The 13,038-nt window shown below is 56.3% G+C and overlaps 2 protein-coding genes across 2 annotated transcripts; one reads left to right on the forward strand and one right to left on the reverse strand.

Moving 5' to 3' along the window:
- Positions 1–213: 213 nt before the first annotated feature.
- GGCT (gamma-glutamylcyclotransferase) lies at positions 214–10,770 on the reverse strand. Its single transcript, XM_007535399.3, has 4 exons — positions 10,530–10,770; positions 4,270–4,415; positions 2,364–2,499; positions 214–384 (listed from the first exon to the last, which is right to left on the reverse strand). Exons 1-4 carry the CDS (start codon positions 10,668–10,670, stop codon positions 241–243), a joined length of 567 nt encoding a protein of 188 aa, XP_007535461.1. The 5' UTR covers positions 10,671–10,770; the 3' UTR covers positions 214–240.
- Positions 10,669–12,198, forward strand: LOC132539839 (uncharacterized). Its single transcript, XM_060195765.1, has one exon. The coding sequence runs from the start codon at positions 10,669–10,671 to the stop codon at positions 12,196–12,198; it is 1,530 nt and encodes a 509-aa protein (XP_060051748.1).
- Positions 12,199–13,038: the final 840 nt, after the last annotated feature.

Here is a 13,038-nt window from a genome sequence, read left to right on the forward strand (position 1 = left end):
GTCACACCCACTGCTGCCAGCCCCCTGCCCCCGCCCCCGCCCCCGCCCCTGCCCCTGCCCCCGGGGTGAGGCTGGCTCCTCTCCCAGTGTCCAAGGGTGAAACAGTCAGCCAGGAGAGAGTCCCCTTCGGTGCTCTGCTGAAATTATATCAGACACAGAGGTTCCCAGACCTCTGTCCTAGGCTTTAAGAGCACCTGATGTCCCAGGTAGAGAAAGTGTACGTAGATGTTCTAGCGTGTCCTAAAGATGCTTTGATTCTGCTTTCTTAATGATATCTTCGATTTCTTCTGACAGTTTTCCTCTGAAGTTGTTGGGTTCTATTGCATTTAACTTCTTCTGATAATCCAGGGGCAAATTATTCTCTCTTGCACCCAAGCAAATGACCTAGAAATAGTGAAAATAAATAAACAAAATGGTTTCAGTTAGGATCATAATCTAGCCCATCAGATCCTTATGTACAGCACTGAAGTATGAAATACTTTTTATCAGATAATGTTGAAATAAACAGGGATTGGGGGCCTGGCAGTGGTGCTGCGGGTTAAGCGCACATGGCATGAAACACAAGGACCAGAGCAAGGTTCCCAGTTCAAGCCCCCGGCTCTCCACCTGCAGGGGGGTCGCTTCACAGGTGGTGAAGCAGGTCCACAGGTGTCTGTCTTTCTCTCCTCCTCTCTGTCTTCCCCTTCTCTCTTGATTTCTCTCTGTTCTATCCAACCACAATAGCAATAACAACAATAACAGTAACAAGGGAAACAAAATGGAAAAAAAATGGCCGCCAGGAGCAGTGGATTCCTAGTGCAGGCACAGAGCCCCCAGCAGTAACCCTGGAGGCAAATAAATAAATAAATAGGGATTGAACAAGGGAGATGATATATTGTCCCTCTTACATGGAGCATGAAGGTGTACGGAATTTTCTCTTTTTTTTTCAGTTAATATATTTATGAGAAGGGGTAGGGAGGGAGGGAGAGGGAGGGAGGGAAAGAAGGAGAGAGAGAGAGAGAGAGAAAGGAGAGGGGAGCAGGGTGGTGGTACACCTGGCAGAGTGTATATATCACCATGCACAAGAATCCGGTTCAAGCCCCTGCTCCCACCTGCAGTGGGGACACTTCACGAGTGGTGAAGCAAGCCTGCAGATGTCTCTCTTTCTCTCCCTTTTTATCTCCTCTTCCTCTATCAACTCCTTTCTACCTAATCAAATAAAATGATGGGGGGAAAACGGCGGCCAGGAGCAGTGGATTCCCAGAGCTAATCCTGGAGGCAAAGAGGGAAGAGGAAGAAACAGGAGGGGCAAAGCCCCCTTGGGCTCATGTAATGAGTGCCAAATGCAAGGGACCAAATTCAGGGTCTCAGGTTAGGGAATTCAATACTCTACTCGCTTTACCACCTCTCAGGTGAATTTCCAAAGCCACATGAAGCAGCCTCATGGAACATACATTTTACTGAAGAATGTGATTTTTACATATACTATACTAAGACAATGGCATTTTATAGAACTTGCTTGGCCTTTAAAGAGAAGCACTTTTGTTCACATCTTCTGAAGTGTTGAGGGCACAGCTCTGGTTTAACCCTGAATTCCACTCTGAACCAGATACAGAGCGATCTGTGCAACTATTTCTAGAGGTTCTCCCCAGGTCCCTATGCGGCTAATTCCTCCAGGTTTCTGTTTGAAAACTGTCAGGTTAGCACCCAGGAGCGGGGCTACTCAGGAGGCGTAAGTGTTTTGGTTTCTGAAGAGGCTGAGATCACTGGCCCACGCTGTGTCTCTGTGCCTGCGGAAGTGGCCTCCCTAACTCTGGAAGGCGGTGTGTGCCTCTTTTCTCTCTGTTTGGAATAGAAAAACCTCAGCAGTAAAAAATACATCTTCCTCATAAAAGCAAATTCATAAAATACTGTTTTGTGAGAGAAACACAGACTATAAGAGTGAATATTAAATATTAAGAGAATTAAACTATACTGGCATGTTATTTTCTACTCTAAGGAAAAAAAAACACCTATCTAGAGCTTGTGATTTTAATAGATTTTAAAAATATGATTCTATTGTTAGAGCTTAAAATGTATACTCTAGGTAAATTAGAGTGCTATTGTCATTGCAGTAGAAAACATTTTGAACAAAAAGTAATCAGGGAGAATCAGAAAACACAAAAGCCTTTACAATCAAGATACTCTTTATAATTTTAGTTTCCTTTACATTCTATCTTTATATCAGAGCACTGCGCAGCTCTGGCTTATGGTGGTGCGGGGGACTGAACTGGGATCTGAGTCCCAGTTCCGAGAGTCTATTTACATAACCACTAAGCTATCTTCATGCCAACAGAAAGTGAAGCTGGATCTGCAGGAAGCTTTGCAGGCGGCTCTTCATATACCTTTTTATACTGAGGGGAGGGAGGAGCGCTCTCATAGTGTCTCATCTGATAACTCCGACAAGTCACGGCGTCTCCTTCTTGAGTGTAGACAGTCACTCGTATCGGATCGTACGTCCTGCTCTCAACCCCTTCCTGTCTGGAAACAAAACAGTCACCTTCCAGTCACACCACTTCACTGCATAAGCTCCTCTAGTCACTGCTCCTCTAGGGTGTGGGTGTAACAGTTTAACTCTTGCTGCTTATACTTGCTACATATTTATTTTTTGGAGTTGGAAGCTATTATAAATGCTACCACACTCAGTGTGAGAGTCTTGACGCCCGCTATACTTGTAGCAGGTCTCTGCTCTTTTCTTATTTGAAAACACTATGTCTTATATCGCCATGCTGATCTTTATACCCAGAAACACTGCTTCCTAGTCTGAAAAATCAGAACTAAAAGAACGACATCCTCTGAAAGCAAGAAGATATTCTCCAGCGCGAAGCAGAGAGGGTGGCGTGTTCTTCACGTGAGAGGCACAGCATCTGCTACGGCCGGCCGTCTACTCTGCCTAAGTATTGTGCTTTGTTTTGTTGATGTTTTTTGTATTAAAATCTCTATTAAATAACCCTTGAGAGTTCTGCTTATAAAAAGTACCAAAGTATTTCTTGTTTATTTATTTTTATTTCTGTATTATATTTGTTTACTTCTTATTAGTGATTTAATAATGATGAATAAGATTGTAAGATCACAGGGGTACAATGCCACACAGTTCCCACCACCAGAGTTCCCTGTCCCATCCCCTCCACTGGAAGCTTCTCTGTTCTTTATCCCCCTGGGAGTCTGGACCCAAATTCTCTATGGGGAGCAGAAGGTGGGAGTCTGGCTTCTGTCATTGCTTCTCCACTGGGCACAGGTGTTGGTAGTGGATCCACACCCCCAGCCTGTTTCATTTCTAAGATTTTAAAATAATTTAATACTTTATTTTCCTAATTCAACTGCCACATTAAGAACTGACTTCAATAAAAACTGAACAACTGCTTTGGAAATCAATAAAAATATGTAACAGTAACACTGACGTGACTGCTTTCACATAATATGAACCTACAGTAAGAATTAGATAAAAGAAATGTAAATAAAACTCCAATACCCCTCCAAATCTCAATCAGAAGATACAATCTTCTGGGTTTACTTTCAGTAAATACATATTGCAACACTCACACACACACACTCACACACACACACGCACACACACACACGCACACACTCACACACACACGCACACACTCACACACATGCACACACACACTCACACACACGCACACACACATGCACACACATATACACACACATGCACACACTCACACATGCACACACACACACTCATACACACACACTCACACATGCTCACACATACACACACGCACACACACACTCACACACACGCACACACTCACACACACGCACACACACATGCACACACACGCACACACACTCACACACACATGCACACACTCACACATACACACATGCACACACACTCACACATGCACACACACACGCGCACACACACTCATACACACACACTCACACATGCACACGCTCACACATACACACACACGCACACACACACTCTCACACACATGCACACACACACACACACACACACACCAGAGAGGACAGCAGCTAAGCTCCTTCACTGTAGTGGGAGCCACAGGCTGAAGCCTGGAGCTTGCATATGGTAGAGAAATGCACTCTCTATCCAATAAGCCATTTCACGGTCTCACATTGTGCACGTCTGTAAACTCTAGGAGTGTAAAAATGTGTTTGCTGTCTATGGTTTTGCAAAGCCAAAGCAGATCTACAAATCCTTGCATGTGAACAATTTTGAGTCTGTGACTATTGAACTTAAAACCTGAAGTCACTTACTTGTCCAGAGAGCTCAGATTGCTTTTGTCCATTGTCCACACCACTCCCCACACTTCATCCCCGGGACTCTGAAAGACGGTGGCTATACCTCCATGCCAAGTCTCACTTGTTTTGCCTTTGGAGTTGCCAAAGTCAAGTTTAAAATCCTAGAAAAGAAGCCAAAGTGATAGGATTAGTATATACCCAAGCCAAGAATTTCCTCTCTATGCAATTCTATGCAATTAAAATATGTGTAAGTAGCTAGAAAGCATAAACAGGGATCCAAATCTCAATGACTATACTTCTTCACATTTAAAAAAATGAAATGTGCAAGTTGAGGGAGACAGCATAATGGTTGTGCAAAGAGACTCTCATGCTTGAGGCCCTGAAGTCTCAAGTTCAGTCCCCAGACCACTACAAGCCAGAGCTGAGCAGTGGTCTGGCCAAAAAAAAAAAGAGGGGGGAGATATGTATTAGGTATGTGAACTTACCATAGAGAAACATTTTGATATGGAAAAACAACTTCAAATTTTTTTATTTGTTTTTATTACTGGATAAAGACACAGAAATTGAGAGAGGAGGCAAAGATAGGCAGGGAGAGAGGCAGAGAGACACTGTAGCTCTGTTTCACCACTTGTGAAGCTTCCCACCTGCAGGTGGGGACTGGGGGCTTGAACCTGAGTCTTTGCGCCCTGTGATGTGTGGCTCAACCAGGGGCACCAGCGCCTGGCCCCTGGAAACAGTTTCATATTCCTATTGCTGTCAAACACGTGCTTTCATTTTTGAAAACTGCCTCCTGGTTCTGGCATGCATAGGTGTGTTTTTACTTAGAAGAGGTGAAATAGCTTCTTTCTTTTGTTTCCTCTCCCTTTCTTTTTGTGGTACTCTCTCATCATATGTAGTATTTTGAGGTTCTTTAATTTGGTGTTTGTGTTGAAGTATTCCTGTCGCTATAGTTTCTACCTGTTACAAAAGGACCCGTATTTCTCTGAGAACCAGCCGCTGAACGATTCACTCACATGCAGTACAAGGAGCTGAAAGGCGAGCAAGTCACCGTGGGAGGGAGAGGGGCAGAGGGGACAGGGAAGGCCCAGAACTGTGGTGGGGGCGGGCTGTGGAGCCAGCTCTAGAAATCTTACTGACCCGTAAACATTATTAATTCACTAACACAACACAACTGTGCATCTGAGCTCCTGTTTGCCCCGGCTGTGCAGCTCATCCTTTCATTGCTCCGGAGATAAGGGCCAGCCCAGCGTTCTTCTTGGTCCTGTTAGATGGGAGTCTGCACGCTTCACCTTCTTCACACACCAAGCTCCAGCCCTTCCCGGGCTGGGGGGACCCAGCTGCGTCCTCTGCTCGGGTCTTTGGTACATGTGACTATTCCTGCTTTTGTGTGCCGCCCTTCCCGTCATTCACAAAAGCCACAGAAGTATAAAAGGCCAGTTGTTAAGGAAGAGATGGTGGGGTTAGGCGTGCCCCGGCCACACACTCCCACCACCGCCTGTCTCAGGCAGCACAACCCCGACTCCTCCTCCTGCCTCCCCTCAGGGTCACTGCCCACACTTAGTACCTTCTTGAGGAATACACCATTGCCCAGGGCCATTTCCTCCTCCTCGCCTTTGCTTTTCTCTTCTTATTTCTTGCATTTGATAGGACAGAGAAATTGAAAGTGAAGACAGAGATGGAGAGGAAATGAGAGCCATACCACCACAGCTACTTTGTCATTCACGAAGCCTCCTCCCTGTAGGTGGGGACTGGGGAGTTGAACCCAGGTCCATGCTCTTAGCAAAGCGTGCACTCTACTAGGTGTGCCACTGCTGGGCCCCGAACTTCTGCTTTTTGTTGTTTTTTTTTGCCTCCAGGGTTATCACTGGGGTTCAGTACCTGCACTGCAAATCCACTGCTCCTAGTGGATATTTTTTCCCATTTTTGTTGTTGGATGGGACAGAGAGAGATTGAGAGAGGAGGGGAAGATAAAGAGGGGGAGAGAAAGAGAGACACCTGCAGACCTGCTTCACCGCCTGTGAAGCGACTCCCCTGCAGGTGGGGGGCCGGGGCTCGATCCGGGATCTTGCGTGGGTCCTTGAGCTTCGTGCTATGTGCACATTGTACTCTGTGCGCTTAACTAACCGCCGCGCTACCACCTGGCCCCCAACTTCACTTATTACAGCTGCTTTAGGCTCTCAGCAAAATTGAGAGAAAGCACAAGTTTCCTTTTTAAGATTCACCATGCCTGTGTTTGAATAATCATTTGCCTGGTGCCATTTTTCCCCTCGCCTCAGCTAAAAGCATCCGAACTTCTTTCCCACTGTGGGGAAATTTCCTGTCTTCTGGGTCTGGGGCAGAACATCAAAACCTCAGCCACATTTCCGAGATGCGTGCAGTTGGGACGTGGCAAGACTTAGTCAGTCAGGACGCCTATCGGTGGCTTTGGGCCTAAGGAGAACCGACGCTCCCCGTGGGTGGTGGACGTGCAGCTTCACGGATTTGAAGAACTCCAGGAGCCTGTGAGCAGCCGCAGGGTCCAGACCCGGCGATGCCGGTGCCTCTCAGCGGCGTCCAGATCTGTCCGCTTCAGCAGCGGCGTCCAGGCGGCTGTCACTCTGTCCGTGTACCTGCCCTGCACCTGCCCGCCTTCATTCCCGCCTGCTCCGACAGCGAGCTCTCCCTGTCTGCAGGCCAGGACTCTGGGGACACCAGCAGAACCATGGTCGGCAGTGACCTGAAGCGCAGCGTGTCCACAGCTCCCAGGAGGGCGGGGAGTCGCAGCACCGCCTTTCAGCTCCAGGTGAGCGGGAAGAGTGGCGGCTAAGAGCGGCCTGCAGGGGCCGGGCACAGGTGCAGTTGCGACGAGGGACAGTCAGGAGCAGAACGGGGCAGGACGGGGCCGGGCAACGGCGCACCTGGTGGAGTGCACACGTCATGGTGCACATGGACCTGGGTTCGAACCCCTGGTCCCCACCTGCAGGGGAAAAGCTTCATGATGGTGAGGCAGGGCTGCAGGTGTCTCTCTGTCTCTCTGTCTCCCCCTCTCAATTTCTGTCTCTGTCCAATAAAGATCATACCAAAAAACGTTTAAATACAGATAAGGAGGATTTCAAAATACTGGGCGGCCTGTCTCAGCAGACAGCAGGACAGGTCGGAGGTCAGCAGACAGCAGGACAGAGCGGAGGACAGCAGACAGCAGGACAGAGTGGAGGACAGCAGACAGCAGGACAGGGCGGAGGACAGCAGACAGCAGGACAGGGCGGAGGTCAGCAGACAGCAGGACAGAGCGGAGGACAGCAGACAGCAGGACAGGGCGGAGGACAGCAGACAGCAGGACAGGGCGGAGGTCAGCAGGACAGAGCGGAGGTCAGCAGACAGCAGGACAGAGTGGAGGACAGCAGACAGCAGGACAGGGCGGAGGACAGCAGACAGCAGGACAGGGCGGAGGACAGCAGACAGCAGGACAGGGCGGAGGACAGCAGACAGCAGGACAGGGCGGAGGTCAGCAGACAGCAGGACAGAGTGGAGGACAGCAGACAGCAGGACAGGGCGGAGGACAGCAGACAGCAGGACAGGGCGGAGGTCAGCAGACAGCAGGACAGAGTGGAGGACAGCAGACAGCAGGACAGGGCGGAGGACAGCAGACAGCAGGACAGGGCGGAGGACAGCAGACAGCAGGACAGAGCGGAGGACAGCAGACAGCAGGACAGGGCGGAGGACAGCAGACAGCAGGACAGAGCGGAGGACAGCAGACATCAGGACAGGGCGGAGGACAGCAGACAGCAGGACAGGGCGGAGGACAGCAGACAGCAGGACAGGGCGGAGGACAGCAGACAGCAGGACAGGGCGGAGGACAGCAGACAGCAGGACAGGGCGGAGGACAGCAGGACAGAGCGGAGGTCAGCAGACAGCAGGACAGAGCGGAGGGCAGCAGACAGCAGGACAGGGCGGAGGACAGCAGACAGCAGGACAGGGCGGAGGACAGCAGACAGCAGGACAGGGCGGAGGACAGCAGACAGCAGGACAGGGCGGAGGACAGCAGACAGCAGGACAGGGCGGAGGACAGCAGACAGCAGGACAGGGCGGAGGACAGCAGACAGCAGGACAGGGCGGAGGACAGCAGACAGCAGGACAGGGCGGAGGACAGCAGACAGCAGGACAGGGCGGAGGACAGCAGACAGCAGGACAGGGCGGAGGTCAGCAGACAGCAGGACAGGGCGGAGGTCAGCAGACAGCAGGACAGGGCGGAGGACAGCAGACAGCAGGACAGAGCGGAGGACAGCAGGACAGAGCGGAGGTCAGCAGACAGCAGGATAGGGCGGAGGACAGCAGACAGCAGGACAGGGCGGAGGTCAGCAGACAGCAGGACAGGGCGGAGGACAGCAGACAGCAGGACAGAGCGGAGGACAGCAGGACAGAGCGGAGGTCAGCAGACAGCAGGATAGGGCGGAGGACAGCAGACAGCAGGACAGGGCGGAGGACAGCAGACAGCAGGACAGGGCGGAGGTCAGCAGACAGCAGGACAGGGCGGAGGACAGCAGACAGCAGGACAGGGCGGAGGACAGCAGACAGCAGGACAGGGCGGAGGACAGCAGACAGCAGGACAGGGCGGAGGACAGCAGACATCAGGACAGGGCGGAGGACAGCAGACAGCAGGACAGGGCGGAGGACAGCAGGACAGAGCGGAGGTCAGCAGACAGCAGGACAGAGCGGAGGGCAGCAGACAGCAGGACAGGGCGGAGGACAGCAGACAGCAGGACAGGGCGGAGGACAGCAGACAGCAGGACAGGGCGGAGGACAGCAGACAGCAGGACAGAGCGGAGGACAGCAGACAGCAGGACAGGGCGGAGGACAGCAGACAGCAGGACAGGGCGGAGGTCAGCAGACAGCAGGACAGAGCGGAGGACAGCAGGACAGGGCGGAGGACAGCAGACAGCAGGACAGAGCGGAGGACAGCAGGACAGGGCGGAGGACAGCAGACAGCAGGACAGGGCGGAGGACAGCAGACAGCAGGACAGGGCGGAGGACAGCAGACAGCAGGACAGGGCGGCGGAGGACAGCAGACAGCAGGACAGAGCGGAGGACAGCAGGACAGGGCGGAGGACAGCAGACAGCAGGACAGGGCGGAGGACAGCAGACAGCAGGACAGGGCGGAGGTCAGCAGACAGCAGGACAGAGCGGAGGACAGCAGACAGCAGGACAGGGCGGAGGACAGCAGACAGCAGGACAGGGCGGAGGTCAGCAGACAGCAGGACAGAGCGGAGGACAGCAGACAGCAGGACAGGGCGGAGGACAGCAGACAGCAGGACAGGGCGGAGGTCAGCAGACAGCAGGACAGAGCGGAGGACAGCAGACAGCAGGACAGGGCGGAGGACAGCAGACAGCAGGACAGAGCGGAGGACAGCAGACATCAGGACAGGGCGGAGGACAGCAGACAGCAGGACAGGGCGGAGGTCAGCAGACAGCAGGACAGGGCGGAGGTCAGCAGACAGCAGGACAGAGCGGAGGACAGCAGGACAGGGCGGAGGACAGCAGACAGCAGGACAGGGCGGAGGACAGCAGACAGCAGGACAGGGCGGAGGTCAGCAGACAGCAGGACAGAGCGGAGGGCAGCAGGACAGGGCGGAGGACAGCAGACAGCAGGACAGGGCGGAGGACAGCAGACAGCAGGACAGAGCGGAGGACAGCAGACAGCAGGACAGGGCGGAGGTCAGCAGACAGCAGGACAGGGCGGAGGTCTCACAGGTCGCCCTCCGTGGACAAGCCCGCGTGACAGGCCTGGAGGGTCAGCCGGACATGAGGAGGCGGAGCTGTGCTGGCGGCTGCAACCTGAACCGGAGAGCTGGTGCGGGCGTCTCTGTCTGTCTGACCCGCCCGCGCTGTCTGTGTCTCTGTCTGTGTTTCTGTCTGTGTCTCTTTCTGTCTCTGTGTCTGTGTCTCTCTGTCTGTCTCTGTGTCTGTGTCTCTCTGTCTGTCTCTGTGTCTCTCTGTCTGTCTCTGTGTCTGTCTCTCTGTCTGTGTCTCTGTCTGTGTCTCTTTCTGTCTCTGTGTCTGTGTCTCTCTGTCTGTCTCTGTGTCTGTCTCTGTCTGTGTCTGTGTCTCTTTCTGTCTCTGTGTCTGTGTCTCTGTCTCTCTGTCTGTCTCTGTGTCTGTCTCTGTCTGTGTCTGTGTCTCTACCTGTCTCTGTGTCTGTGTCTCTGTCTGTCTGTCTGTGTCTGTGTCTGTCTGTCTGTCTCTCTCACCGCCCGCTCGCCGCGCGGCCCCGACTGTCCACACCCGGAGGCGGCACTGACCGGCAGGCGGGCCACGCAGCGGAACGCGGCCGAGGGGTTTCGCAGGCGGACGCGCTGGGTCAGCAGGTTGCTCCCGTAGGCGAAGTACAGGAAGCCGCCGTCCGCGTCCCGGTCCCCGTCGCCGCCGAGCGAGGCCGCCATGCCCTCAGCTGCCCGGAACCTGCGCCCCGCCGCGCGAGCGCTCTTCTCATTGGCCGCCGCCCCCAGCCGGCCCTCTGACTGGCCCGGCCACGCCTCGTCCCCGCCCACACGCGGAGAGCCCGGCCTCCCGCGGACCGGCTCCTCATTGGACGCCCCTTCCTATTGCCCCGCCCCCGGCTCCACGCTCCTCCCGATTGGCGGGTCGGCGCCGCCCCGGGGCCACTCCGCGGCCAAGACGAGCGGCGGCCGCGGGCGGGGCGGCTCCGTGCGGGTGGTGTGGACGCCGCGCCCGGCCCTCCCGTCCACTGCCCGCGCCCGGCCCTCCCTCCATTGCCCGCGCCCGGCCCTCCCTCCATTGCCCGCGCCCGGCCCTCCGCCCACTGCCCGCGCCCGGCCCTCCGCCCACTGCCCGCGCCCGGCCCTCCGCCCACTGCCCGCGCCCGGCCCTCCGTCCACTGCCCGCGCCCGGCCCTCCGTCCACTGCCCGCGCCCGGCCCTCCGTCCACTGCCCGCGCCCGGCCTCCCGCCCACTGCCCGCGCCCGGCCCTCCGCCCACTGCCCGCGCCCGGCCCTCCGTCCACTGCCCGCGCCCGGCCTCCCGCCCACTGCCCGCGCCCGGCCCTCCGCCCACTGCCCGCGCCCGGCCCTCCGTCCACTGCCCGCGCCCGGCCTCCCGCCCACTGCCCGCGCCCGGCCCTCCGCCCACTGCCCGCGCCCGGCCCTCCGTCCACTGCCCGCGCCCGGCCCTCCGCCCACTGCCCGCGCCCGGCCCTCCGTCCACTGCCCGCGCCCGGCCTCCCGCCCACTGCCCGCGCCCGGCCCTCCGCCCACTGCCCGCGCCCGGCCCTCCGTCCACTGCCCGCGCCCGGCCCTCCGTCCACTGCCCGCGCCCGGCCCTCCGTCCACTGCCCGCGCCCGGCCTCCCGCCCACTGCCCGCGCCCGGCCCTCCCGCCCACTGCCCGCGCCCGGCCTCCCGCCCACTGCCCGCGCCCGGCCCTCCGTCCACTGCCCGCGCCCGGCCTCCCGCCCACTGCCCGCGCCCGGCCCTCCCGTCCACTGCCCGCGCCCGGCCCTCCCGCCCACTGCCCGCGCCCGGCCCTCCCGCCCACTGCCCGCGCCCGGCCCTCCCGCCCACTGCCCGCGCCCGGCCCTCCCGTCCACTGCCCGCGCCCGGCCTCCCGCCCACTGCCCGCGCCCGGCCCTCCGTCCACTGCCCGCGCCCGGCCCTCCGTCCACTGCCCGCGCCCGGCCCTCCCGTCCACTGCCGGCGCCCGGCCCTCCCGTCCACTGCCGGCGCCCAGCCCTCCCGTCATTGCCCGCTGTGTTGGCCTCGATGCTGCCGGGCCGCGCAGGGTCATCCCTGACGCTGGCAGCCCGCAAGCCCCGCCATGCCGCTGGGCACGTCCCGCACCCGCTGCCCGGGGACATGCCCCTTCCTCCCCGAGGTCCGCGGCCTCCGGGTTCGAGTCCACTCGCCAGCTTGAGCGCCTGTGTGCGTGTCTCCTCCGCGGAGGGGAGACAGCATAGCGGTTCTGCAAACAGACCCTCACGCCTGAGGCTCCAGTTCCCCCGCACCACCATAAGCCAGAGCTGAACAGTGCTCTGGTTAAAAAATAAATAAAACAAATAAATAAAAAAAGAAAGAAAGAAACTGCCCGCCGCGACCACTCTACCCAGCAAGGCTGTGATCCTGAAGGAGCGGGGGAAACAGTAGCAGGCACACCGAAATCAGAGACGTGCCATCCATGGCCAGGCCTGCCTCGCAGGAGCTGCTGAAAAGAAAGCCACAGGGAAAGAAACAAGGAAAGGAAGGAAGGAAGGAAGGAAGGAAGGGAGAACAGAACACGGACGTTTAGCTGCCAGCGCGGTGAGGCACAGTACAGCAGAGCCAGGAACGCAGGACCGGACTAGGAAGACAGCCTGACAGCCACAGACAGCTGGAGGGCCTGCGTCCACACAGAGTGCTAAATGAGCAGTTTCTTTTGTTGTTGTTGCCCTAGTTGTTTAATTGTTGTTGTCATTGCTGCTGTCGCTGTTGGATAGGGCAGAGAGAAATGGAGAGAGGAGGGGAAGACAGAGAGGGGGAGAGAAAGACAGACACCTGCAGACCTGCCTCACCGCCTGTGAAGCGACTCCTGCAGGTGGGGAGCCGGGGGCTCGAGCCGGGATCCTTACGCCCGTCCTCGGCTTTGTGCCACCTGCGCTTAACCGCTGCGCTACAGCCCGGCTCCCTATTGTAATATTCTTACCTGGTCTCAGTCACATCTAGATGGGCAGAATGATAAGAGCGGATGAGTGAGAGAGAAGAAAGTTGTCCAGCAGCAGGAGAGGAGACGGGGAGAAACCTGAGTCCTGGACTCATTCAAG

Source organism: Erinaceus europaeus, chromosome 8 (assembly GCF_950295315.1).
Source record: "Erinaceus europaeus chromosome 8, mEriEur2.1, whole genome shotgun sequence".
In the NCBI taxonomy this organism is placed as follows: domain Eukaryota; kingdom Metazoa; phylum Chordata; class Mammalia; order Eulipotyphla; family Erinaceidae; genus Erinaceus; species Erinaceus europaeus.

Coding starts and splice junctions, on each gene's coding strand:
- LOC132539839 (XM_060195765.1), top strand. CDS start 10,669: ATGCCCTCAGCTGCCCGGAACCTGCGCCCCGCCGCGCGAGCGCTCTTC.
- GGCT (XM_007535399.3), bottom strand. CDS start 10,670: ATGGCGGCCTCGCTCGGCGGCGACGGGGACCGGGACGCGGACGGCGGC. Junction 2,500..4,269: donor AATCTGAGCTCTCTGGACAA/GTAAGTGACTTC, acceptor TTTTGTTTCCAG/ACAGGAAGGGGTTGAGAGCA. Junction 385..2,363: donor CCTCCCCTCAGTATAAAAAG/GTATATGAAGAG, acceptor CACTATTTCTAG/GTCATTTGCTTGGGTGCAAG.